General features: G+C 49.7%; 1 protein-coding gene across 1 annotated transcript in view; it reads left to right on the top strand.

The window, feature by feature from the left end:
* Positions 1-20,743, top strand: part of LOC128267701 (uncharacterized) — a 42,553-nt gene extending 21,810 nt beyond the window's left edge. The window contains exons 5-9 of the mRNA XM_053004590.1: positions 76-270; positions 1,916-1,960; positions 2,765-2,821; positions 18,645-18,842; positions 20,345-20,743. Of these exons, the coding sequence (XP_052860550.1) occupies positions 76-270; positions 1,916-1,960; positions 2,765-2,821; positions 18,645-18,842; positions 20,345-20,743 (894 nt within the window). The remainder of the gene's footprint in view (positions 1-75; positions 271-1,915; positions 1,961-2,764; positions 2,822-18,644; positions 18,843-20,344) is intronic.
* Positions 20,744-26,978: the final 6,235 nt, after the last annotated feature.

Genomic DNA, 26,978 nt, shown 5'->3' with positions numbered 1-26,978 from the left:
AGCTCCGGCTCCGGTAAGGCTTGCTGGTCAGCGACTGTTATTTTCCGTATCTCTTTCTTCTCCCCCCCGCCGCAGATCCGTGGCGTGGAGATCGGTATTGTAGTGTTAGTGTTAATAGTCTGGGCCGGAGCGATAGCTTTATTTTTTAATCGATGGGGTAAGATAAGAATGTTGCTTCCATATCAACCGGACTACAAGCAGGAACAGCTGAAGGTTCCTGGTACGGGCGTCTGTGCCAACGGTACCTGCAACGGACAACATTCCCATCAGGTAGGACCATGCCGTTTTGTTCCGTTCCTATCACTACCACCATTACCACCACCACCACCACCACCACCACCGTCATGTTATCGCTCAACCACCAACCGAAGTAGTGTTCAAGTTTTCCAACCAACTAACCCCCGTTCCCGTGGCCGACACCCGAGGCCGTACGCCCGCGTCCGTCCGTGGGCCTCCGTTTGCCCGAAGAAGAGATGCCCGACCAGCCGTTTGTCTTCTTTCTCTCTCCTTGTATCTGTCTCTCTTTTTCTTCCCCTTATCTCTCTCTCTCTCTCTCTCTCTCTTTCTCTCTGTGTCTCTCTCTAACTCTATTCGCTGCCCTTCGACTATCTCGACCTTCTCATTAGATCCTTCTTCCTCTCATCTAGTCGCTAGCTGGTAGTTGCCCTTCGTAGAGCTCCTTTAGTATCAAGTCTTTGGTCCTTACGAACTGTCCCCTCTCTTGCTGGCTGGCTGTTACATTCTCCTAAGGACACTTCAACACACTACTACCATGGATGTCAAACTCTTGCGCTACCTATCCCGCAAAACGCAATGGATGTGACCTTAACTGGCGCTCTTCAACTCTGTGCCTTTGTATCTCTCTCTCTGTCTCTCTTTCTCCTACCTTATCTGATTCCTCCATATTTCTTGCTCTATCTCTCATTCTCTCTCTCTCTCTCGCTCTCTGTTGCTCTTGCTCTCTCTCTCTCTCTCTCTCTTTACAACATGTTTGTGTGTTTGTCTTGCAGACCACTTTTTCCTTAGCCCCTGTACTCTGATTGATGCTTCTTAATTGAAACCAATAGAATCGATAACATCGTCGAACGAGGCACACGAACGATAAACAATGGCGTGATCTTGCTCGAATCCGTACCGGACTTGGGAGTTTCCATTCTCATGTGCTTTCTTCTGCCAGCGACAGCGATATTTCCCGAAAGCTTAAATTGGTTTATCAACTCCGCCAAAAATACCCTTTCTGAACTCTATTTTATAGTTTTTTAGTTGATTAAAATTGATTATCGATAAATTGGGACATTGGTCGATAGATTGGGACCAATGAACCGGTAGCTATTTCTAATTGGAAGAAGCTTCAGAATCGTTTCTTGCGGCAACATACCATTGCCGCACGCTTCGAACGTGGGTTTCCGTTATCAAACTTATCTGACAATCCCGCACAAAGAAAGCCTTTTTCTCAGGACCGCTTCTGCCGATGCGATACCTGATGAAACGATGATGAAGGTGATTATCTTTCCGTTTCGATTCGATTGGTAGCGCAGAAATAGGAACAAACGAGTGCCGCGTATGAGCCGGAACTTTGTTTCGTGTGGCGAGCTACGCCGATAAGTTTTTCCAACCATCCTTACTATCTCTTTGGCGATACTTGTAACCGAGCTTCACAATCCTCGCCCTTGAGTCCGTGTCCGGATCGAGTGTCATTGGTTGATTGGAGAAGTCGAAAAGAGGGTTACAAAAATTGGAGATTGGGTTTGTATCGCCAAAGAGTGCACCGGAAGAGGGCCGAGGACCGTGAGGATGTGCCAGCATTCCTAGCATTCAGTGTTCCTTTCTTTTTCGCTTTTTCTTCTTTCTTCCCCTTCGAATATCCCCGACCGAATCTCAACCGCCGATCCGAAACGAACGTCGTCACGTGCAGGAATCCGAGCCCGGACTGGAACGGTTCGCCGTGTTGCACTTTCAAGTAAAAACGATTCCACTTGGCCACTTATGCTAGTAACAGACTCAGTCTCAATGCTCTAACACTGCTGCCGCTGTTTCGCAAATACTTTCTTCATGCTCTGTTTTCTCTCTCTTTTTTATACTTGGCTTAGTATCACCTTCCGTTACCGAACCTTTGTTGTCGAAGCATTTGGCCAATGCTGGTCAAACACAAAAAAAATTAATCCAATTTTAAGTCAAACACTCTTACACCATCACCTTTGTCTTTTGCAAGCGTTTCGTTTCGGTTCAAGCGTTTTGTCGAATTTTATAACAACGTTACGTTCTGTTCTCGCACACGAGGCGTTCCCGGTGGAGGAGCTTCTGTAGCTCGGGGCTCTGTTCTTCTAGTGCTTCTTCTGAAAAGAAAAGCCTTGCATTACCGTTTCGTATGATATATTTTTTTCACAATGGCAATTTAATTTCGGGACCACCATTCCGAAGAGTGTGGCGTGCCTTATTAGATTGAAATGTTCACACATTCTGTACGTCGTTATAAAAATTATGATCCAAGGCCAAACAATAATTGGGAAGAGATTGTAGTAAATTACGCGATATTTACAGAGGCGCCCTCCGATGGAGACGCCTGGTCATCGTTAGTAGAGCTTCGACTGGTTGCATTGTTTTAGTGGTTTGGTTCCGTTTTGTTGTATCTTGAATTTTTCACCCGCTTTTTGGCCACACGTATCGAGTGGAGTTTGTTTCTGTTTCGTTTCGGCAAGCAATGAACTGTAACATTCAACATTGGACTAATGAACTGAACTTGTGTATGAACTTTACTTTCTAGACCCTGCGGCGTTGGCTGTACATTGGTTGTGTTGGAAAGCTTAAAGAACACACGAGTGTATGTAACTTTCGAATATCTCTTCTTACATTATTAAGTAGTTGTACAACGGACCGATTGGTGAGGTTCAGTATTGCTTGTAACTAATGTTTTCTACACCTTTACTGATTTCTATTCGAAACTACTAGCTTTGGTTTCTTTGTACAAATATAAAAAGCAACACACCAATGAATATTCGCAAAGCATAGAATAACAATATCCACGATAACCTGATAAAAGGATCGCAACACGTACACACAATTTCGGTATTAGTTTTGTAAAGAGACCAAACAGTTATTATCTCGTTCACAAAAGCATGCAGAGTTGGGATCTCATCTGAGCACACGCATCTCTATCGTCGCCTTTATTTTGATATCAAATTTTGTATGAATATATTTAAATATGATCCGTACACGAGTTTAATACATTTCGGGGGAAGTCTGTTTATCTTTGTGGCCCATACTAAGCGGCCAATTCGCCGAATTCTCCAATTTGACGTTCAAACCTCTGTGGTCGCGTACCATAAAGTTGAAAATAAGCAAAGCGTTCACAAAACTGCGATTTTTGTTATCATAATCTTTGTGGCAACCGGAGTCCCGGTTCGACCAAAGTTTGACATGCTTAAAGTTGAAAACTTTTTCCAGCTTTGGGTGTTTTTGGTTGAATTGGCTGGGGTTCTTCCTTTTTTCCCGCCCCTCTTTAACACCGAATAATTTACTCTCTTATGCAAAACCGAAACGGAAAAGGATGCCGATGTTTTTCAGTTACGGAGATAAACTCCGGTCGCGGATCATATTGGGCCTTGCAGCTCCGTTTTGCAACCCGCCGGTTCATAAACTCTTTCCGCTTCGGCGAGTTTCGCATCCGGTTCGGTGCAGAGCCGGGAACGGATAAAAGTTCCATCCCCGGGTGGTATCATAACTAACCATAAGCATCCGACCATCGTACCGTGGCCAACCGAAAGAACCCGTACGAACGGAGAATTTTGCGGAGACACACAGTCATTCGCGCGCATTCTCGGCGAATCGGGTGAAATCATTTTAACACGCTTCGGGCGATGTTGGGAGCTCGAGTTCGAGCCCCGAGTATCGACCATAAATCGATTTCTCATGTGCGGCTTAAGGCAGGAATCGCCCTCACAGACCGGAATGAATCGGAGTGAAAGAAAATCCGGCCCGGATGCGGAGTGTGTGTTGAATCTTGTAGCTTTAAAGACACAAACAAATGGTGGCGAGCGGAAAAAGTTCTACCCAAAGACCCCAAGACCCGTGCCTTTGGCGACTTGTCATAGGATTAAACGATCTTTGTGCCACGACAGCATACCTAGAAAACGTTGACGGAGCACAAAAAGTTTGCCGCCGGCGTTTTTTTCACGTGATTAAACGATTCTTAGACAGCTTTATCATTGCTCGTCCGTCCCGGGAGGTGTTTAGAAACATTTATGATAAACCGTTTCAACTGCTCTGAGGTTTCTTTGTTTGGCGGGCACGATCAGTTTCAGTAATCTGGAATCTATACGGGGTCTAGATTGCAAAAAGCTACCAACGAAGCTGGGATGCCAGACAGCGTCCCGCTTATCGCTGGTAATTGAGGCAATTTGCCTTGGGCGCGATTGGTTCCGCCGCCGGTCCTCGTATGATTGATTGCGGTACGTTCTGATTTAGATTGCCGACCATTGTTGCATCGCCCAATTTGCCGTACTATCATTTCGAGAAATTGAGTCCATCATTTACTTCGTACATGTTTTGGCAATTTGTTCCATTTCGTACTTTTGGACCATTATTCTCTGATTTGGTCCGTTCTTTGAAACCGATTTCCGAAACCACGAGCAACAGAGATCATCATTTGTTTCGAGTATTTATGGGGTAAAAAATAGATATAGTTGACCATAATGTAGGCGTGTTCAGTTTTAGCGGATGACCTTTCCACATCTATCACCATCTATCGCATCGCAATGACCTCAGGCATCTCCCGGAAGCTTCAAAATGTCGTTCCGACCGATCAGCATAATCGAATTCAAATTTGGCGTTGAAATTATTTAAATTACTATAGAGGCCTAGAGGCCGGAAATGGACACACACGTACACCTGGAGACTTTTGGAGGCGGTTGCTCCCTCTCAGCGGCAATCGACCGTTTAAGCTAACCCGTCGAACCGGTAGTTGAACCGGGCTCAATACATTATTCAGAACCTCGATTGATTCGATCCAATATGGCATGACTTGAGAGGTCAGGTGGCATACGTCTGGCTCGATAGCCCAACCGTACTTCCTGACACCGTTCGCCATTATTTCGTTTGCCTGATGGGACCTTCGGAGAAAATGCCACCGCTTGGACCGGAAATGAAGTGTGAACGACCGACCGCTGGAATCGATTTTCCACGAAAGCGTAGGCACAATCTTAAACTTCTGTGGCGCTTCTGTGGCATTCGTAATCTCAGTTGTGTGACGGAATGTATCTCCTATTCGAAGCAGGTGTCACGCAAGGACGTGGCCGCTTCTCGCAAGATAATGTACACCGGTTCACCTAAATCTTCACACCTTCGAAACAACAAAGGGCGACCGATGACGAAGGGTGGCACACTTTGAGTGTCATCTCTCCAACGGATGCGGGATTTTTAACACTCACCACCTCAGAGGGTGCGTCTTTGTTTTAGGGGCGCATTTGCCTCCCTACCCTTACCGAGATTTCAATATGGGGCCAGCCAGGAAGCAGATTTAGCAACTTCAGTGTGGGAAGCTGGGATTGTGATGGGTTTCCGGGGTTTTTTTTACTCATTCTCCATCACCTTTCGAGAAAATGGTGGCACAAATTTATGACCCTCAATAAGAAGATGAAAACGGAACGGAAATGGAATCGTTTCGGAGCCCCTTCTAACGGAGTGCTCCGGATTGCAAACAGGATTTCCTTCGCCAAATCTGACACGTTTTGAAGCACTTTGTCGAACACACTTGCCCGCAGTTGCTCCGTTTGGGACCGAGGACGACTCCGAGGACGAGTTTGTTTGGCGGTCGCCGCCTTTCGTTCGGTTCGCTAGACGATCAACGGACGGCGGATGAGGATAAAGATGATGATGATGATGATGATGTCGTTTATTTCCTGGCGCACGTCTGCCTGCAAGGACCAGGAGTGCCTACGCTTATGCGCCACTGCTGGCACCGCCGCAAATCTCACTCCGTGTCGCGTTCGCGTTGAAAAGCGGAAAGATAGTGGATCGTAAATCTTGCCCGCCTGAACTTCAAACGCTTGCCATTGGACGGTGGCAGCGGGCCTGCAAACCCTGTTTCTTATCCAACCGGAAGTGCCACAGTAATGGGAATAAATTAAAAATAAATAAAAGCAACTTCAATTCCGCCTCTCGAGGCGGAAACCGGAGATCGACGGAAGCTGTCCGTCGAAGTGGGGCGACAATGTACAGGGTGTCCAAGCAGGAGTTCTTTTTTTAATTTTGTTATAAAACAGAAACGGCTGAATATTTTTCGATGCTTAAACATTTATTTGAAAGGTTGATTCTTAAATTTTTTTTACGAAAAACAATTTTGGTCAAATGTCTACCACAATTGGTTTGGCAGTAGCCCATTCAGTCGACCTATTTTTGAGTACATTTTCGATTGTATCTGGTCCTATTTCGGCAATAGCATCTTGAATTTGGGTATGGAGGTTGTCAATAGCTGCTGGTATGTTCGCATAACATAAATATCGATTGGGGCTGACACTGTATGGCACGTAGCGCCGTCCTGTTGAAACCAAACGCCGGCCAAGTTCTCAGCTTCAATTTAACCGAAAAACCGATCAGCCAAAATCCGCACCCAACAGTCACTCATTGCATTGGCGGTGGATGCATTGGCTTCTCTTGCACGATTTATGGGTTTTCCAAACCGCAATACTGCTTATTAACATAGCCACCGAGGTGGAAATGAGCTTCAATGAAATGTGCTTTTGACGAATGATTTGACGACCTACCATTTTGGAAATAAATTTTTCATAATTCTCAAATTTCTGCAACCGAAACTGTATTTTATACATAAATTCTAAGAATCTACTTTTAAAATAAATGTTTAAGGATCGAAAAATATTCAGCCGTTTCTGTTTTATAATCAAATGAAAAAAAGAGCGCTTGCTTGGACACCCTGTAGCAGCGAACGAGCATCCGCGTCCTCCCCGACCCCGACCCGGCCAGAGATTGAATTAATAGTAATCTGTTTTACTGCAGGGCCCCATGAATAGTGATTGCCGGCACAGCCGGAAACCAGTTCGTTGCACCGGATGTTGACGGATGTGACGGAGTGCGCTTCGGGCGAAGCGCATCAAATGATACTCTATCGGTGAACGACGACGACGACCGGTTTATGACGATTGTTTCTCAACCGGGCTAAGATATAAAGTCGACAAACGACGGTCGACACGGTGCTGCGAGCAAAACATAAAATGCATCCAATCTTCGCTAGTGCATTCCGGGCGAAGAAAGCTCGGAAAGATAACAATGTACGTACGGGCTCCGCACGACATCACGGGCTTTTTTTGTTGCCGAGAATCGGTCAGGAATCTATTATCGAACACCGGTCGGGCCCGTGAGGAACACGGCATAAAATTAGCATTTTCCATCCATCCTTCATGGCGTCGCTTTGCAGCGTAGGCCAAGAGAGCAGACCTTCGCCACCGATCCGAACGTAGAAAAGTCGGGGCCGGGGCCGTGAAGGTTGGGCGTCCACCAAAGGACCACCGGTCCCCGGGGGCGACGGAATAAATCTTCCAAAGGATCCGACTTCCCGATGGTGACTGTATTTTATAGCGCTTAGGGCTCCTGAAATCCTTTGCCGGGTGAATTGGTTGGCTGAATGGGTGCATAAAATTGCTTGTTAAAAATGCAGTTGCCCCATGTTGCTGCCGGTGCGCTGTCGACCTGCTAAACGTTGTCGAACTACGGGCGTTCGGAGGCGAAGGTCACCAGAAATTGGCGCTCCATTTTGCACATAATCGCTGCACTTTGCCCGACACGAACACGTTACGCTGCCGCCGGGCTGACTATTTTTAAGCTCAAAATTTTATCAAAACAATTCCTGTTCCGTATGCAATTCGCGCAGTACGTGCGTCCGACCCGGCACCCGGATAAGCATCTCCAAATTACCGCCGGCCCGTAAATCTGGGGCACCATTTTCACACAGCCATTTAAATGGCTCTAGCAGAAAGCCGAAACTGGCCGGATACCTTCACGAAAAATAAAACGGAAAGAAGGAACGCCTTGAAACAATTGACCACCGGCAGAACGGTGGGCTCCCGGTGGCCAAGGTGCACACCGAAGCTCGGGCGCCAGACCCGGGACCGGAAATGCAACCATTCTCCCCGGCAACTATCCGTGTGTTGCTCGTGTTCCCCGAGGCAGCAGTGACGCAGTGCCTTTGGGGAGGTGGAAAGAAAAGAAAACAAATGAACAAACAGCGTCACAAAGGAACACAAATAAACACGCTACACGGTGTCGGTGTCGGTTCTGTGCCATGCTGCTGCTCAACACAACCGCTTCCGGTGCACATACAGCGCTGAATGGATTTTTAAAATGGCCATTTCTGTTGTGTGCAGCGCCACTATAAACACCCGCTGCCGCCGCCGCCACCGCCGCCACCGCCGTGTGTTTGTGCGACACAAAACGTGTCAAACATAAACCAGATGTGTGTGTGGGGAGCACCGGAAGTGGGCTGGGCACGGGACGGCATCATTTGTTATTTTCGCAACTCCGCTACTGATGCTGACACCGTTGGCTTGCAATGCGTGGATGCGTGTTGCTATTGCTCCGTTCCTGTGTTTTCTGTCGACACGCACCATTAGCCATCGTGAATTGTGCCGTGCCGTAGGTGTTAATATTGCCATTAGATAGGCAAATGATAACGGCACGGTTTTGTTGGGGAGATTTGTTTTCAAATTAATTGCCTTTTTCGCGATGCGTTGCACTAACCAGTCGATCGGTGGTTGATTAGGTGTTAACGATCTTAACAAGTGTCATTGAATAAAAAGTGCACAGATTGTCCGGTGTCCACGCTTTGCTATCATAAAGGAAAGCAGTAACAGATTGTCGCTTCCCGGGTATGCCACTTGTTCTGTGGCATTCCATTCTGATTCCATTTGAATTCGTTACGGAACGACGGCGACGGAACGACGCGAAAGCTTTACATAAAACAGGCATTTTTTTGCAAGCGAGGGGCCGAACACCGGAACCGAGCGGAATTGGCCATCGCATCGAGTGACAGTTGAATAAATTACCCATTATCAACAGGCTTTTAATTGAATATTGGCCACACTGCCGTCCGCTTTCTATTGTTCCGGCATTTTATTGGCTCGTGAGTGAATTCGATGCGCATAAAAGTGTGAACAACTTTAAGGCGCTTGTTGAGCCATTGTGGTAGCTGTGTTTTTTTTTTGGCCGGCGGTACCGGATATTTTGGAGGTCCCTTTTATGGCATCATAAAGTGTGTGTGTATGGGTATGCGTTTTATGTTGTTTGATTGATTACATCCGTTTTACAATGTTGCACGGGTGTTCACGACCATTTTACGGTCGTTCTTTTGACGTATTTTGATGTGTAAAAACTGAAGTCTGAAAATTGTAAACATTTAGTCAAAACTTCACCTTTTACGAAATGGATACACTTGTAGAAAATTGGGAAATATTAAAAAGTTATTTCCAAAGTGGTGAGTCTTTGTCTCAAACTGTACGAAATTTGAAAAGCTCATTGAGTTTAAGCTCATTTCCACCTCGGTGGTTATGTTAATAAGCCGAATAGCATTAATGGCCCATCATCGGCCCATTTTTCTTCGAAAATGAAGAAGGAGCCGCCTTAAGCGTCGATGGCGTACGCTACCGAGAAATGTTGGCTGATTGGTTCTTCGGCGAAATTGATGCTGAAAGGTTTCAACAGATATTTTGCACCATGAATTAATCGTCATCTTCTGAATCCAAATACCAATTGTTTATCCTTTTTAATGAACATCTAAAAATATATGACGAAAAACAATTGAGCCTTAAGGCTCTTTATTGCGCTTCAACACAGAGCTCATATTGCCACACAGCATGTGGTTTAATTAGATGCAACAATTGGTGGGCTGACTAATGTAAGCATCTGCCTTTTAGGCCCTCTTGCGATGCGTTAACAGACGCCAGAACCCGACGCCGATGCCACGTGTGGTGTTTGGCGAACTCATTTACATAAATACCCCCAAGGTATCTTCGCATTTCGCTCGCTACTAGACGCACACCCTCAGGGTGCTGCAAACGATGGCTACAAGGTCATCAATAATGCTCCTTAATATGTGCGCCACGTTCGCTCGGAGGGCATCATAAAGAAGCGCCCCGCAGTCTATTGTAAAGTTGCCAACAAAGTTTGAGATCCGTGCCAAGCGCGAACCACGTAGCCGGGGGCTTAGTAGCAGGATGATGTTCACTTTGACAGTTCACTGTTTTTGCTTCGACTTCGACACCGAACACCGACCCCTACAATCCTACACACCTTTACACACCCCGAGCACCCATCGTGCCCTGAGCTGGTGCGCTATCAGAAACTATCACACCACCACACGAGAAAAAGAGAGCAGGAAGGGACCAGAGAGAGTGCGAGAGAGAGAGAGAGAGAGAATGGAACTGCTGAACCGAAGTACCAATCCGCCTATTTTGTGTATAACCGTCACAGTGCATTCCACGGTGCGACAGCTGCAGTCTGCTGGACCGCTGCTTTCAGTGTCCACTGTCGCGCCACTCGGAGTCGCGGGAGTGCGGCTGTCAGTTCGCGCTGCTGCACCGGGCGGACGCGGACAGCTAGCATCCGGGGCCGGATGCGTCCGTGTCGGCCAGCGCGGGGTCCGGGGCGGCGTCGGCGATCGCGCCGGGGCCCGGACCGGCGAGCAGCGCGCCGCACGCCCATTCGCATCCACCGCCGCTGCTGATGGGGTCACTGCGACGCGAGTCCACGATCGTCGACGAGCGACGCGCCTCGGTGGCCCACGCCGCTCGTCAGCCGCTCCTTGCCGCTGCCAACCATGCACCGGCCCGGGTGGCACACCATGCGCCTCCACCGGCGCTCCACATTCACCCGCTGCTGAAGCGCCACCGTTCGGAGGATCGGCCCCGGCACCACGGGCCGGTACTGCCGGCGCCGCCAACACCGCCACAGCCCCAGCCGATGTGCCACCAGCACCCGCAGCAGCGCCCTCTGCTGGCGCACCACCATCGGCCGGCGGGAGTCGCACCGCCGCACCACCACCACTCGCACCCGCGGCTAAGCCAAAGGTACCGCCAAAAAATGTTCTCGCGCAGCAAACAGTACACGTCGGTGTGCAGCGGCGGCGGGGCCAGCGACGGTGGTCACGGGACACGGCCCGGCAAATCCTCCCGGGAGCACGCGGACGACGATGTCGAAGCCTGCGTAAGTTGCCCAGTTCCAGTTCCGTGCACCGTGCAAGCGTCCCACAACCACATCAACCCTCCCTAACCCCCCATACCTGACCACCTCATCATCTAGCCAACCCCAACATTTGTCCCATTACACACACACACGCCGTGGCTCATCCGTCCGCGTCTGCTCCGCATTAGTCGCTCCGAGTTCCACCACCACTGTTGTGTCCTTATTATGTGTGAGTGTGCGTAAAGTTGTGTGTGTGTGTTGAAGAGGATCTTCAACAGACACCGGCCACTTAGTTGATCCTGAAGAGGGCTTGGCACACAGGGAAGCTTCAGTGGAACGTCCTGTCACTCGTCTCGTCGATGGTGTGCTTATGTTAATGTCTGCGGGTACTGGCAGGGGCTGGAACAAGACACACACACACACACAGACCTTTCCTGTCACACGATCGCTCTCTCTCGCTCTCTCACTCTCTCTCTCTCTCTTTCTGTCTGTTTCTCTGTTCATCAACTTCAACCGTAGTTCCCTTTAGTGCGCCCTCGTAGTGGGCGCGTAGTGTGTGGTGTTGTTGCTGCCGAACCTTATTCACCTTCCGTAGCCTGTGTCGTGGTCCCCAGGACTTGTCGCCCGCGTGTTCCCTGTGTCCTGTTGTCCGTTACGGTTCAGTAGAACGACAACGAGCAACAACGCTCGTGTCTTTCACTCGCCACTATTGCGTATTGTTTCGTACTTTCCTACGCTCTCCATTTTGTTAGCCTCGTTTACGTAGTTATTGTCCTTTCTAGGGTCTTACACCCCTATGAAAATTATTCCAAGAGCGGCAGGAGCCCCAGAAGCTCCATTGATGTGTATCCCCGGCTTTGTGTAAATTGTAAATTACAGGACAGTGTAAATACGGCCGTAGTACTGTAGTTTGATGCTTTCAGAGTATATTTGTAACGCTTGGAGCTATTTTAGGCGACATTCCGAATACGATACGCGATAAGCAACTGTTTGTGTTGGGTGTGGGTGTAACACTGCTTAGAAACACTGTATAGAGTTTATACCGAACCAAAACAGCATCGCACCCAAACATGTACTTCTTTTCAGATCTATTGTTTATCTTTAAACGGGGGTACCGGATAGACATCGGATTCAATTTTATCGGCTGTATAAGGTTCATCGCAGCGGCACCCGCAGAATGGTCGCCCGAGCGTGTGTTCCAAATTATCTTATTGGGTTTTTTCTTCCAACTCCTTCTCTCTACAGTAACTGTCAACGGTTGGCTGGTAAATCTGGTTTCAGTTGTCTTTACATGTCCATCATCTTCTGCACCACACAGTCTGCAATCTGTTTGCTGGCCCATGGCCCTTTCAGCCCTGACGAAGTGAAAGAATGTGTCTATCGACACCACAAACCCTCCTCGAGCGGTGCAGTGACATGTCATGTCAGTGTTAACCACAGGGAAAGCAAACACAGCAAGATTCGCTGAAGAACCGTCCGTCCGTCCGGTGGTCCTGGCTCTGCGTGTCTGGCGCCCGGATAAATGTCACCCACAAGGCTCAGTCCCACGCTTTCGGGGCACGATTGGATTGATCCACGCGCTGGACCTCCCGCCACCGCACGAAAAGAACGGACAAAACGAAACGAAAACCGTACCGGACCTTCCGGCGCGGCCTTGAACGGGGAGCTGGAAAAGGCACCTTCTACGGGGCTAATGTCTTCCGTACTTGCCGGCCACCGTTAACCTTAACCTTTAACATCTAGTTCCACACGAGCACCCACCACACACACACAGACCAGAATGGCAATCGGTGTTGTGCCACGTTGGCCACATTCTTAGCCGGCGGCTGGTCAAATCGGAATGGGCTGCGTGGTGTTCGTTGAATGACTTCAATCAATTTTCGCCCCGGATTTGGGTGCCCGGACACGCAACGGTTGGAGTTCACGGGCATCACGGCCAAATGGTTGCCAATCGACGGTAAACGGATAAATGGCACCGACCCCGGATGGCGAGTATCCGGTGGCCAGCCAATCGGCGCGCTCTCTAATTACTGGCCCGATTGACCTCCGCATCACTGCGGTCAACGGGATGACAGCTCATTTAGCGAAGATAATCGCGATGGGCAGAAGCAGGATGTCTAGCTTCCTTGGGGGCCCGTAAACTTGCTATTTCCGGACCAATAGTTTGGAGGGTGATTCGATTCGGTGGGTCCTCCCGATTTGAGGCCATCAGCTGGGTGCATCTGCAATGTGAATTCTTGAACTGCAGTAAGTCTAAGCAAAACAAACAGCCATCCACCGTCGTCGGTGGTCGCTCGGGTTGCGGACTGCGGACTGCAAATAGATCCCGGGCTGGGTCACGGATCGCAAACGATCGTTGTAAATTATTTACACCGACGCTCGTCGGATGCAACGGCCGCACTGTAAACAATCCGCCACAACAACAAGCAACAAACTCCGACCGAATGGCCAATAAATTCACACAAACATCCGGACGGTGCCAGTGATTGGCAGGGCACCGGCGGAGGTTGCGGTTGGACCACCGTTGACAGCTGACGGCCACGAGCCAAGAATCTTTCGCCGGGTACATCATAATCAGGTCCGAGCGTTGGCACGAAAGAGAGCTTGATAAATGGTCACCAGGTCAGGGTAGTCAGCCTGATTGTTGTCCGAACCCGGCTCAGAACCCAGGACCAAGCAGAAGACACACCGGTCCGGTGTGGGCCGAGGGCGGCACCAAACGAACCGTACCGGATACCGAGCGCAACGTGCTAATTATTTGCACTTTGTCCGTTCCGCTTTGCACCTGAGTCTGGGGCCACTAATAGAAGCTCCGAGCTCTCCGCCATCCGCCGCAATGGGTTGTAATGATTTGAGGAAAAACTAAAATTGTTTCTATCGATCGTCAGCTTCGGCTCTGCTTTCGGTTGATTGCAGCGCAGCGGTCTGGCAGGATAATTAGAGGCCAGTGTGCCGTGGCGTAGCATATCGAGGGTCTGTCCGCGCGAAATTAGCAATACTAGCACACAACTGTGAGCGGTGAATGAAAATTCGCATGATGCATTACAATTTTGTTACAAATAGGAACTGTTGTTCAATTTTAATACCTTTCCACCTTTATTGTTTGGACATTTGCAATGAACGGGAACAGAGCTGGTGATTGCTTCCAATCAGCCGTTGTTGAGTGAATTCGTTCCTTTCTGTGGCCATAGCATCCTCGAGCTTTCCTCGGTACAAGGAGGTGGTTGTTTGCGTTTCAAATTACATGCTTCGTAATTACGGACGAGTACGTCGCACGGACCGCGCACCCCGTCTGCTCATCAGTCATTAGGCGATTGGAAAATCGATACACGATACAAACCTTGAGTGATCAGATGAAACATCCCGTTCATCAACTAGAGTACCTTCCGCAAATAGATTGTGTTCCGATCGAGATCTGGAACTGAAAACGACGTAAACTAAATCAAAAGAGAACGACACACGAGCTTTGACCATTACTACTGTCATATTGGTACTGTTTTTTATATCATCACAAATCGCCTTGGTGGTCGGTTTCCGGTCGGGCTCCCGGGTGGTCAATGGCCTCATGTGGTTTCGGAACATTCTGAAAAACAAAACCCAGAAACTCATGCGCATCGATTTTCTCGGTTCTCTTCGTCGATAATGAAACCCCCCACCGACGACCAATCCCGCGGTGGACCGATGAATGACATCAGAGGCCTTCGGCCATTGCTGCCCAAGGCCACCATGGTATGCACACCGACCGGACGGTGGTGGAATCGGAACTGGAACCGTTGTGCTCGTCCTTAGTGGCACCGGGAACGAAGCGGACCCCCGGGGGCTGATGCGTTGAAATAAAAATGATCGATTTTCCATAACGTTTGGCCGAACCGGAGTCGGAGCTGGAAAAAAGCCACATCGTAAAATGGCCCTCCGGCGGCGAGAGTCCCACACAAACGCGCGCAGTGGAAGAAACACACTATCGCTGCAACCAGCGGACCCCACTACGGTGTCCTTAAAGTTCGTAAACACCAAACGGACCCGTGGAAGGGACGCTGCATGGACATGGAACGATAGGCTCGTTGACGTGCTTCAGTAACCGCACCGCATGACGGCGATGACGACGACGATGCGACCAACGATGGTTGTGACACGCTCGTAGCAATATGGACAAGATTTTATCGATTCCGACGCTGCTGATTGCATTCAATTTTCTATTGTTCGGTCGGTGTCCCCAGCCGGCAATGGTCCTGTTTTAATACATGTGTTTCGATTATGTTGAAGGTTCCGGACCCCAAGCCGGATTACCTGGTCGGTGTCGATTGATTGAAGGCCCCCAATATAGTTTTCACTCCACCGAGGTAATAGATTACGTGGGGCTTAACAAATGTATCATTTGTATTACAAAGAAGGAAATATGATAGATTGGTCCTTTTTTGTTATTAAAAACGATCATCAAGCATTATCTGGGTTCGCTTCCCCGTTTTGGTGGCCGTAAAGTCACATGGAGGCGCATGGTGGTTCATCGGATGGAGGCGCATGGTGGTTCATCGGATGGAGGCGCCTCGTGACGCACCGATTCGGCACCCGACGAATCCATCAATGTGCTGCATCACAATCGCGCCAAAAGTGTTTCAAAATGGCTGCCTGCCATCGGTGTGTGCAGCCGTCTGTGGCAAAATCACGCCCAACACCGGTGCCGATGCCGGTGGGTGTCGGTGCAAATATAAATCTTCCTCCGGGAGGTGGCCCGGCAAACTACCACCACACGGAGCACGAAATGGACTGCTTACCGATCGCATGAATCATTTGTTACTTGTGCAACCAGTTTCGACCGGCGGCAGTCCGAACGTCGACAGTTTACAGCGGGGATGAAAGCCATAAAAATAAATAATGAACTGTTTGAAAATAGTCTGGTTTAAAATTATTAATGGCCACCAAATCACGGGTCGCAGCGGAGGGCCGATCCGTGGCGTTGGATGTTAGAGGGTGGAAGTTATAGTGAAGTCGTTCTGGCTTTGATTACGTTGATGTTGAGCGTTACGAAAGATACGGGGAATGTTTTAGGTTCACTACGATAACAGCTTCAAGTCACATTTCTTATCACAATTCTCCGTACGCGGAACAAGTAGAAAACACCGATAGATCAGTCATCAGTCTCCGGATCTTTGCTTTTGCTGCACCACATCCGCTAGTTACGTTGTTTCAATTCGATAAATTGTAATTCTGTCTCGTTCGCCCTCGTTCACGAAACGCTCAAAATTCCTCACCTTGCCGCTAATCTGCTGCGGGGATTAAACTGCATTCTCGCTGCCCCGCGTCGCGATGGAGTCATGCAACGGAACAGTAACCGATCGTGTGGTCCGGGTGATGATGATGAGCCACGGGCTGGTACACAAGTAAGCAACAACTGGGATACACTGTATCGGGCACATAAATTGGCCCGGGTAACGTTCATTTTAATCACCCTTAAGCCCAGCTTATGCCCACACGCACACGCGCACCCGTGGCCCGTGTAAATGCATCGGCCGGGGCCACGCCAATCACTTGCTACCGCAGGGCATCGTCGCACTCGACCGACTCGACGGCATTGTGCACAGTTTTTGAGTAACTTTGTAATAAATTGCAAATTAGTTTTGACGGGCGCTTAATGCATGTAGTCAGCGGTGAAAAGATTGCAAACGATCCGGGCGTCATCTGAAAATGGATTCATTTGATCGGGTTTCTCGATGGGATTGCATTTCTCACCTCAAATTGTCGAGGATGGATTAAAGCAACTTAACTGATGGTGGTTTTGTACATATCTTTCCTTTACGCCTGCGTTCTGTACATATGCTTCAACATTTTACAATGCACTTGTAGGTGACACCCGTTTGCTGCAAAATGCAAACTGCTTCGAATCGGCTTCGAGTTGCCGCCAACCACTCTGTCAATATGCACTTTGCTTCCCGAGCCACACACACATACACCCGCTCACACTCGAATGCTTTATTGAACGGACGATATTGGAGAAAAAGAATGCCTTCCCAACTTCCCAAGCCAATGCTTGTGTTGGAGGCAGTTCGGAGAGCGGTCGGTTCGGCTTTCGCCGGTTTCAACTGGTGCCACAACCAATTTCCGACCACAGCCAACACGAGCCAGCGTCACGAGGGCTCCGCGTGGGGCGGTAAGGACGAAACTTTCCACCCTATTTCCTGTGCGCCAAATTGGATCCAATTCAATCTGTAATGTTCCCCGGCGTTTTCTGTCCGGGACCTCCCGACCGCACACCGTTTTGTAGCCCGTGGCTAAAAATGGGGTCCTAGAAACAATAGGCATTTTTTCAACAATTACTCTTACACATTGTTACACCGGTTCCCCGAAAGGGAGAGAGAGTGAGCTCAAGCAAGAATTGATTAAGCTCATTCAACCGAGACCGGGCGCAGCGGGGTCGGAAGTTGACAAAGTTCTGTGACAAAGGCCCACGCCCCTACCGAAGTTGGGTGCCAAGAACAAAACTTCCCGGGGCCGCCGGGATCCGCCCGTCTTTTGGGCGGAAAGATTTTGGAGAATTGGATTTGCCGTCGATTAAAGTTTACGATCGATCGGTCCGTGTTGGACGAACCAATTTAAAGGTTCTTTTTCGGGGCGGTTTAAAGTTTTTGTTTCCGGGCAGTCCAGATTCAACGCTAAGGCTTAAATGTTCTAGGATCTAGGGTTGGCTAAAATTAGCGCAAAGGTTTGCGTCCATTGCTGTGCCGCGTAATCACTTGCTTCATAATTTGCCTCCCTGTTTTATCGCGATCTTCCTGTTTTATCCCTTTCCTGTGCCGTTGATTAGGAGCGCCTTTGGCGCGATTTCGCTTTAATGGCTGAACTTTTCGTCGCAAAAGGAGCCGCAGCTTCCCAACGCTAAGCACACCGAATCCTTGTCCATCGATTGATCGTTCGTTCGCACACAGGCTTTGCTGGTTGCCGTAACCGCTGACTAAGTACCAATTTAGTGCTTGTCCCTGACGATCCGCTTCTCGACGACACTTCTCTCGGTCTATCACTCTGCCTTTGCCTCTCTTGCTCTCTGCTCTTGTGCTGTCTGTTTTCTTCATTCTCTGTCTCTCTGTTTAGCTTTCTCTTCTGCCTCACTTTTGCTCACCTTCAATCACTCCAATTCCATGGCCCTCGCCCCCCACCCACACACACACACACATGCGCTGCGAGCGCTCTCAACCATTTTACTCCGCTTAGTAGCCGTTTCGCAACTCAACCAGTAAAACGGAAACGAGCACCTCTTCCGGTTCCGGCTCCGGTACTAATCAGATTCTGACATTTTCTCCCCATCCCTCTCTCTCTCTCTCTCTCTCTATCTCTCGGTCGCTCCGTCGCTGGTCTCACGGGGTCACTTTGGTGCACTTGCCGTCACTTGCGCGGGATGTTTCGGTTCACTTCCGCACTCACTTGCCCACCAACCAACCCACCGTCCCCACGCACTTCCCGCGCAGCCTTACCACCCGTGGCCGGAGGAGCCGTCCTCGGTGATATCGGAGCGGTGCACGCGGGCCCGTATCAATTCGGCCATCTTCGTGTCGTCCGAGGGCAAGGGGTTCGATTCGATCGAGTTTATCCGACGGTACGGCTCCCAGAGTGTCCTCTGTCGAAAGGCGAAGAGTGCCGAGAACGTGTCGGCCTCCGAGCGACAGGTGAGTGCCCGTTGTTTTCCTTTTGCGTGCGACTTGCGTGTACCGTGTGCCGTGTGTGTGTTTCTTTCCGTTCAAATATTGTTTCGCAGGCAGCGGCCAGCTACCGGCACCGGAACAGGCTGGCTGGCTGGCTGGCTGGTTGTTGGACACCAAAGCACCAAACCGTGGCGCAGATTGTGTGTTTATTTTTGTGTGTGTGTGGTGCGTTTTTTTCTTCGGTTTCGATGTTTTTCTCACCGTTTCGTTGTTGTGTTTCTGTTTTGCTGTCTCCAACTGTTGCTTCAACCCGGCTCCCGGTCGGATTGTCGGGGAATGCGGATCGAATGTTTCTATCGGGCTGATTTCCGGGTCGGGTCTTTCGCTTTCGATGTGATCGCACAGCACAGCACAGTGTACTGTACCAAGCCACACCACACACACACACACACCAATTTGCACTTCACAAGCTCTTTCGCTTCCTCGGTGTCCTCCTCTTCACTATTGGCCTTGACTCCATGCACATCTAAATTCACACATTCTCTGTCTCGTTCCTCGACGTTGGTGTAAATATGCCCCAAAAAAAGGGCATCCTTAAAATCCTTGGGGTCCTTGTGGGCCCTCAACACCCTTAACGCCCCGGTTAGTACGAACGAAACGAAAAGGACATCCCAAAATAGAGGCTCCAAAACGAGGGCGCCACTTTGTGGCGATCCGATCCACGCTGCCAGCAAGTGGCCAAGGATTAGAAGCGGTCACAGAGGATGAAATATGGCCGCCATCGGCGTTCGCCAACGAGTTAAGCTAAATGGTTCATTAACCGTTCGCGGACGGGACGGAACTGACAAGGGACGATCGTTGGTTAATGGTGACTCCTTTCCGTGGAGGGGCTTTTGACGAATGGCTCCTCGTGGGCAAATTAATGGAGCACTTTCATCGTTTGCACCGGCTTCGTCTCCGTTCGCTTCTACTGTGTGCTTTGTGTGTCCGTTTCTGTGTTTAGTGTTGGGTAATTTTTGTCCATCGCCGATGTCATCGTATTGCCTAGATTAAGGCGTATTGCCTAGATTTAGGCGCATTCGACCAGCTCGGGGCAGGCAGTTAGTGGACGATCCCGGGCCGTGCCGGGTGCGTCGTAGTGCGATCCGTAGTGTGTTTGTTGTTGTGTTTTTGTTCGCACCCTCAGCGCCCTACCCACCACCACCACCACGTTCAGTGTGTACCGTGTGCCGTAGCCGTAGTTGTTCGCACCCCGGAGCAGGTCCAACCCACCAAACCCACCCCAATTGGCACTCTCTCGCTCGCTCGCTATCTCTCCCCTTCTCTCGATGTATCCCGTGTACAAATGTCCCCGTTTGTGTTTGCTTCCGAACCAACACTGCCCCCCAACAAAATCGAACGGCCGACTCCACGCGGGGGATTGGTCGTGTCTGAGTGTAAAAATCTCGCCAGGACGGGATCGGCCCTCGCCACATCGCGCGTACCGTGTCCCGAACCACACTAATGGTGTTCCGTTTTGCTTCCAGCGGCGATTCTCCGAGTACCCCGAGTGGGAGACGGAGGACAGCGCGACGGGCAACGCGGCAGCTAACTCGGCCAGCAACGCGAAGCGGAAAAAGTCGCTCAAACAGGACTCGATCGAGCTGGTGGAGTGCCACAAGGAGCCGGTCCCGCTGCCGAGCGTGACACCCGGGGCGGTCCCGGTGGTGGCCGGTACGACGGCCACGCTGGTCACGGTCGGTGTGCCCGTTCCGGTTGCGCCGAGCAAAGCGCCGGGCCTCGGGGGCAACGCGGGGGCCCCCGCCAACACCAGCAGCAGCAGCAGCAATAGTCCGGTGATCGTGAAACCGACGCCCAAACTGTCCAACCTGCCAACCCTGTCGGTGTCCGGACCATCGCCGCCGCACGAGGAGGAATTCCTGTAATGTATAACACGCTTTGTTGTTGCCGAAACCCTCCCTTTTCACCCATCCTATCCGGTTCCCCTAACGGTTTCCATCCATCGTGCGTGGTCGGCCGCCCCATCCGATCGCTCCGATCCGTTCGAGTTCGTGTGTATCGCTCCGCACAGCGCTCTTGGCACTTTAGTCGCCCGGCCCGGCGCATCCTTGTACATCGCATCTGCGGACATGCTTTAGGTAGAAGCTTTTAAGACGATTGAAGTGACACGCTCCCGGTGTTCCCGCCGGGGGTGACCGCACCACACACACAGTGTACAGGCGGAAAGGTGTGTGTGTGTGTACGAACACAGGGGAAACGTCACTTCAAACTGCGTCTGTAAATAGTAGTGACAGTACTCACCGTCACCGTCACCCGTAGTAATCCCCAAGTGTAGCGTGTAGTTCATTCAGTAGACCCGTCATCAGGCATCATCAGGCATCACCATCACAAGGCAACTATCACATCGACGAACCACGGCTCCTAGAGATTGCCGGACGGCGGATGGTTTTTGTAACAAAACCAACACACAACAATTCAACGAACCGTAGCGCCGACCGAGGGCAGAGGACTTTTTATATTCATATACAAACTTTTCAATTCGGTGTACAGTATTCTAAATGTAATGTAAAAACAGCAACAAGTAGAAACAACAAATAGAAAGAAGCGCTAACGAGTGGCGAAAGTAAATAAGCAGAAGAGAGCAAGACCCTTTCAGAAGGTCTCGAAAAAATTTAGCAGTAGAGTGGAATGCTAGCTGGCGAGCGCAAAGTAATGATTGCATATTCCGTGTTCCGTTGGTCCCTGGGAGGTACCGGAGGGTCCGTGGATCGATCCGCAAAAACGCACAGACACGCACACAAATCGGACTCGTCGTCATCGTCGTCGCTGACCTTTGGCCTTTGGGTGATAAAATCGGAAAACGATTGTATCGTTTTCAAGTTTTCACGACTCTTGAGGGAGCACTCCGGAAAGGCTGGAGTTGCTGGTCCACTGCCGGTTGGCAGACAGATTAGTATTCGTAGGCAGAGGGGTTCTGAAGCTGATGGCCGGCCTCAATCGATCGCCGGCAGACGACGACGACGAGAAGTGACTGACTGAGAAATCGCACAAAAAGCAGCCAAAAAACCACATCGAAAATCCACTGAAGAAGGTAAAATCGGACGGCCGGCAAAGGTGATGGGTCAGGATTATTTTTGGTCCCACTGACTCCTGCGGCTGCGATGTGCGATGATGAGGAGACCATCATCGGTGTGAAGCGTATCGGAATCCCATCTCGGGCCCCGAACGCTGCAGGAGATTTTACTTTTGTTGTCATCGTCGTCATCTTCGTCATCCAATCGCTGGGTCTGTGGTTTCCATCAACGTCAAACCTTACTCAGGAGACAGATGTGGGACCATCGATGGCCGAATGGCCACTTGACCCACGGATGGCTGGGTAATCAAACATCCGTCGAACCGAACCGATTTAGTTTGCGAAGCTGGGCAGCTATAAAAATAACGGGTGACGAACCAAAAATCGATCCCTGTAGTCCTTTTCGGGTGACCCACCCGTCGTGTGGGATCATTATTTTGCGCAAATAGTAAGCCGTGCCAACCGAGGGCGCACCGCTCGTGATCTTTCGTGGGCCATCTCGGGGGTATAATGCAAATTCAATTATGCAAATCACGAATGCGAAAATATGTAAACTATCCATCCATAGCCATAGCTATCCATAGCCCCGGTCGGGCCGGGCGGTCCGAGATTGTCTGAAAGGCTCCGGGGCGGGTCAAGGCCTTAACCCGGATTACAACGTGCTTCGGTCGGATGAAGTGGGCCCCCGTAGGGTGGATTAGCATATTCCTGACCTGACGTTTCGCTTCGTTTGGTCTTCAAAGACAAGCCAGACGAAGTTTGCCTTGCGACAGAGAACCTCTTTCAAGAGTTTGTCAAACACAACTGATACTATCCGGGTTAAGAGTGGGCCAATCTTTTGGGGGTGCGTGCGTATATCACCGAATGGCTTGACAATACTTGAGGCGGGATAATACTTGAGTGTAATTGGAGAGTCCTTACGCAGGCACCTCAAAGTTCTGCCTGGACCTTTGATTAGTAAAATAAAGGGTGTCCGAATCGGGAACAAGGAATATGGAGGATCCTTTTAAAGTGGATTTGAAAATCTAATTTATCGTACAGCCTCGCTCCAGCAAAACCGCCCCTTTAGAACCGAACGGCGTCAATGGACTTAATTTATGGATTTATCACTTTAACTATCTGCCATTCTCTCCCCTTTAATAGTTTCTAATAACACAATGATTTAATTTTATGCCTCTGCTGCCGTCAGACACGGCAAAGCAGCTCTAACCTCGAAGGTCGTCTCGCTCCCCGTAGAATCCTCCGATCAACTTTCAACACCAACAGCACCACCATGGCCGCAAACCTAACTTTGGATCGTAACAACGCCAGGACCCACCAGGAGCTTAAGCGCTAACAGGTTGGACGTCCGTTGGCTTTTGCGCCACCAGCATGAAAGTATCCTTTTTATCGCTGGTGGGGCCCGGGCCAGGGTTGAAAGATGCTCTCGCCTGCCATCGTTACGCCAGCCAGAGTCCATTAACAGCACGGCTCTAGGCGGCGGCTGAACTCTTGACATTTTCCAGCCGAGCCTTTAATTCTCCCGCTCCGCGTCCTGTCATCGGAAAAATCATTGCACGCTCAGTGTGTGTGTGTGTGTGCTGTGCCAAGGGCCAAGAGGTCACACGCCAGCGGATGCTGGCAAAGTGCATCGGATTAATGCGAGGACGCGCATCGATGCTATGCAGCGGAAATTGGCCCATCCGCTACGGACGAAGACAGACACTCGCCTGCCGGTCTTGGAACAAGACATTGCAGGTGACCAGCATCCATTGGACAATGGGTGGCGTTAAAGAAACACTTGCCGGATCTTTGCAAAGCTACGCCTTCGTTGCGATAAAACCTTGATTCCGGTGTAAATCCGGTTCCAAGGAAACTTTGCCTTCTTCACTCCCAGGCGTACTTGACCGGATTTCGATTACAGTACTATTATCCTTTCTGCGCGGTCGGAACGGGGGTCCTTACAACGCCTCGAGTAGCCATTTCCCACTCCCCGGTCGATACTAATGCAGCATGCGCTTAGCATCGCTTCCGTTCCGAATGGACTCCGGTGGACTCCCGTGGTGTCCTCGTGCACTGTGCCGTGAACCGTGTTTCCCCATGATCGTTAAGTCCAAACTCTCTCTTTTACCCTCTCTTTCCCTCTCTCTCTCTCTCTTAATCCGTCACTTCCAACGCTACGGTCGCAAAAGTTGTCGCCAGGATTTTGCGCCAGGGACCGCTGCGTAGGAATCTCGAACCGGCTCCAGTTTGAGGTCACAATGCGCAAGACGTTTGATCGAAGCGGATAATGATTGCGAGACTCTGACCAATTGTGCACATTAAGGACCCGTTCTTAAAACAAACCACTTAGCGCACTTAGCACACACACACAACGAAATGAAGAAACGCGCGGTCACTAGCGTCAGCCAGCGCCCATTTGCGCCATTAGCTAGCCCGATTGCGATAAGCTTTGGGGGGGATGGGTGGCTTGTTCGCCAGAGGAAACGGAAATTATGGTTCCATGGGTGGCGCTGTTGAAGAAATGAGAAACGGATGGCTCTCGTGGCCACCGGCAGTTGCGGCACCGGTTTGCTGGGAAGCGAACGTTGTTTGCGCTGAGTGTGGGTTGAACAATTGAAGGAGCTGGAAGCATGAAATGACTTTATGATGGCCAACGCCGGCCACGTGCTGAAGCTGAGGCGAAACCGAGTAACAACTTTTCTGGAAACTAGTGAACCGCACACACGTACAGAATCAGTGCAGAGTCATTCAAAAATAGTCGCTTCTAGTAGTAGTAGTAGTGATAGTAGTAGTACTAGTAGTAGTGTTGGCAGTTACTAAATATCCTTTGTGAATCTTCGCTTGCTAGATTGGGCGCCTCAATCGGGGCCCAAACCCCCGATACCCACCGTTGCTCTTGTGCATTGTGCATCGACCCAAATGATGCTTCATGCACCGTGCACCACTGCACCCGCGGTCGAGTTGCCAATTAGCTGTAATCCGCTTACCGCCAGAGTATTGGGCCGTGGAGGCTGCGTTCCGCCAATCGGTGGATGGGCCCTTTAATCCTCCAATGGCCGGAAAGAGAATCACACCACACACTACACACTCACACACACCGTCACTGTTAGCTCGCAATCACCTTGACAACGAGCACGAGTTTCGTGTGCTTAGTTTTCGTTCCTATCGTTTGTTGTACATTTTCGGTTAGAGTTTGTTTAGTTTTGTTTAGTTTGTTTTTCACTTTCCACTTGCTGTCTGTGTCCGTTTTTGGTTTCTTCCGAGTTCCCACATCGAATCCCCATAAAAAATGAAACGATAACTCGCAAGTCGGATGAACGGCCTTAACTAATCGTAAACTTTTCTTCTTGCTTTTCTTCTCTCTTTTCTTTCCATTTTTCTCTCTCTCTTTCTCTATTTCTTTCTCTACTTAAATTTACCCAAAACACTGTGACACACAAAACACACTGCACCAATTGACGCAACCAATGGCCACATACCTGTGTTCCGCCACGGAGCAGACTATAATCGTAGTTAGTCTGGCTAACCGTGCGATCCAAGCTGGTGTAAAAATAGGATGTACAGGATTGTTCAGTTGCTAAGCAACCAGGCCGTTTCGATGGGAAATCGTTAAGTTAGGGAAACAAAGACCAACTAGTGACACTCGAAAGAGATGTAGACGGGTACAGGTTTTGATAGAATATTAACCAATCCAACCAGAATGGGCAAAGGGGAGTCTGGAGTGTGACCAAAACACTACCTAAGCTAGGTGTATCGAATCGAGGGCACTAGGCAAAGATGGAAGGCATAGCAGCGGACGCGTGCGGACCTCAACCAGATGAGCTTTAAATCGTTTCATGGTAACAGCGTTTGATGACGAGGTCAAACCTTGGCCACCACTACTACTACTACTACTGGTACTACCTTAGTGTGAAGCCCGCTGCTTAAACGAAACAATAGTACGCGACATTTAGTAGTGCGGCTTTCGGTTGTAGTGTTCAACCCGTCGTCGATTAATTTCCTAAAATACTAAATGATACGGAGCGATTATAGCGTAGGGTACTTTTTATCAACTGTTACTCTTAGTTAAATAATTTAAACCTTTTTCTACCGAAAAACCGTGTAATGTATCTTTGTAGTCGATGTACGCGCCGAAGCGCGTCAATGGTGGACCATACAACACTGAGAGTGTTAGGAGTATGTGTAAAAATCGCTAGTTTGGATGGATTTTATCGAGGTTTAATGGCCGCCTGTGAAGGATCGCATCCCGCAGCGAGTAGTCGTTGGCCTCTGAAGGACCCAACTAATATCTAGTTTAGCGACTTAATGAACCAAAACAAGCCATATTTTCCTACGCATTCTATTCAAAGCCCAAAGCCCCATGTAGCGCGCGAGTGCGCATGGAATCGAAGTAATAAAGTTGACCAAACGGAATGTTGATGAATGTGACCGGGCGTACAATCTTATGCGTGTCGATCCTGAGAACTGGCCTTTCTTCTGGGAAGGGCTATACTCTCGCAACCCACAAAAGGATATTTCATTTCGTGCCCGTGCTCGTGTGTGGCCCTGAATGCAGAGCAAACTCGGGGCCGGTGCCTCATTGTGGAATGAAGTATGTTCCCGGAAAAATATTCACACTTTGTTCCGTGTGTATGTATGTATGTGTGTGTGTGACAAAGGGAGCCAAATGGTCTCATAAACGTGTAGACTCGACAACGACTTGCTTGCGAGAGATTGTACCAAACCCGCACCGTGCTCATAATGATGCATCGTAAGCACCCGGCCCAAACACCCACCGCAATCGTCGATCCTAATGGCCACGGTACATAGCTCGAAAAAAACCGGAGCACCCGTTTGAATCTAAATTGTCTCGTCCCTTTTCCGACGCGTAACACTTGATTTGAGTTTCCGAATCCGCAGCCTAACTACTCTCCGTGGTCCGAAACGACCGACGGGAGGACGTTTATTTAAATCAAAACACTAGCTCCACAACGACGAACGGATAGCTAACGCCCTCGGTTTAAACAATGTTTGCACAAAACAATCTCCAGCCCCAACGACCGAGCGACCGTCTGACCGACGGAGGAGAAAAGTTAACGGCCATTTTGTAGCATCATTTTTATGCA

This window comes from Anopheles cruzii, chromosome 2 (assembly GCF_943734635.1).
Source record: "Anopheles cruzii chromosome 2, idAnoCruzAS_RS32_06, whole genome shotgun sequence".
Classification (NCBI taxonomy): Eukaryota; Metazoa; Arthropoda; class Insecta; order Diptera; family Culicidae; genus Anopheles; species Anopheles cruzii.
This window is presented reverse-complemented; position numbering and strand designations above follow the sequence as displayed.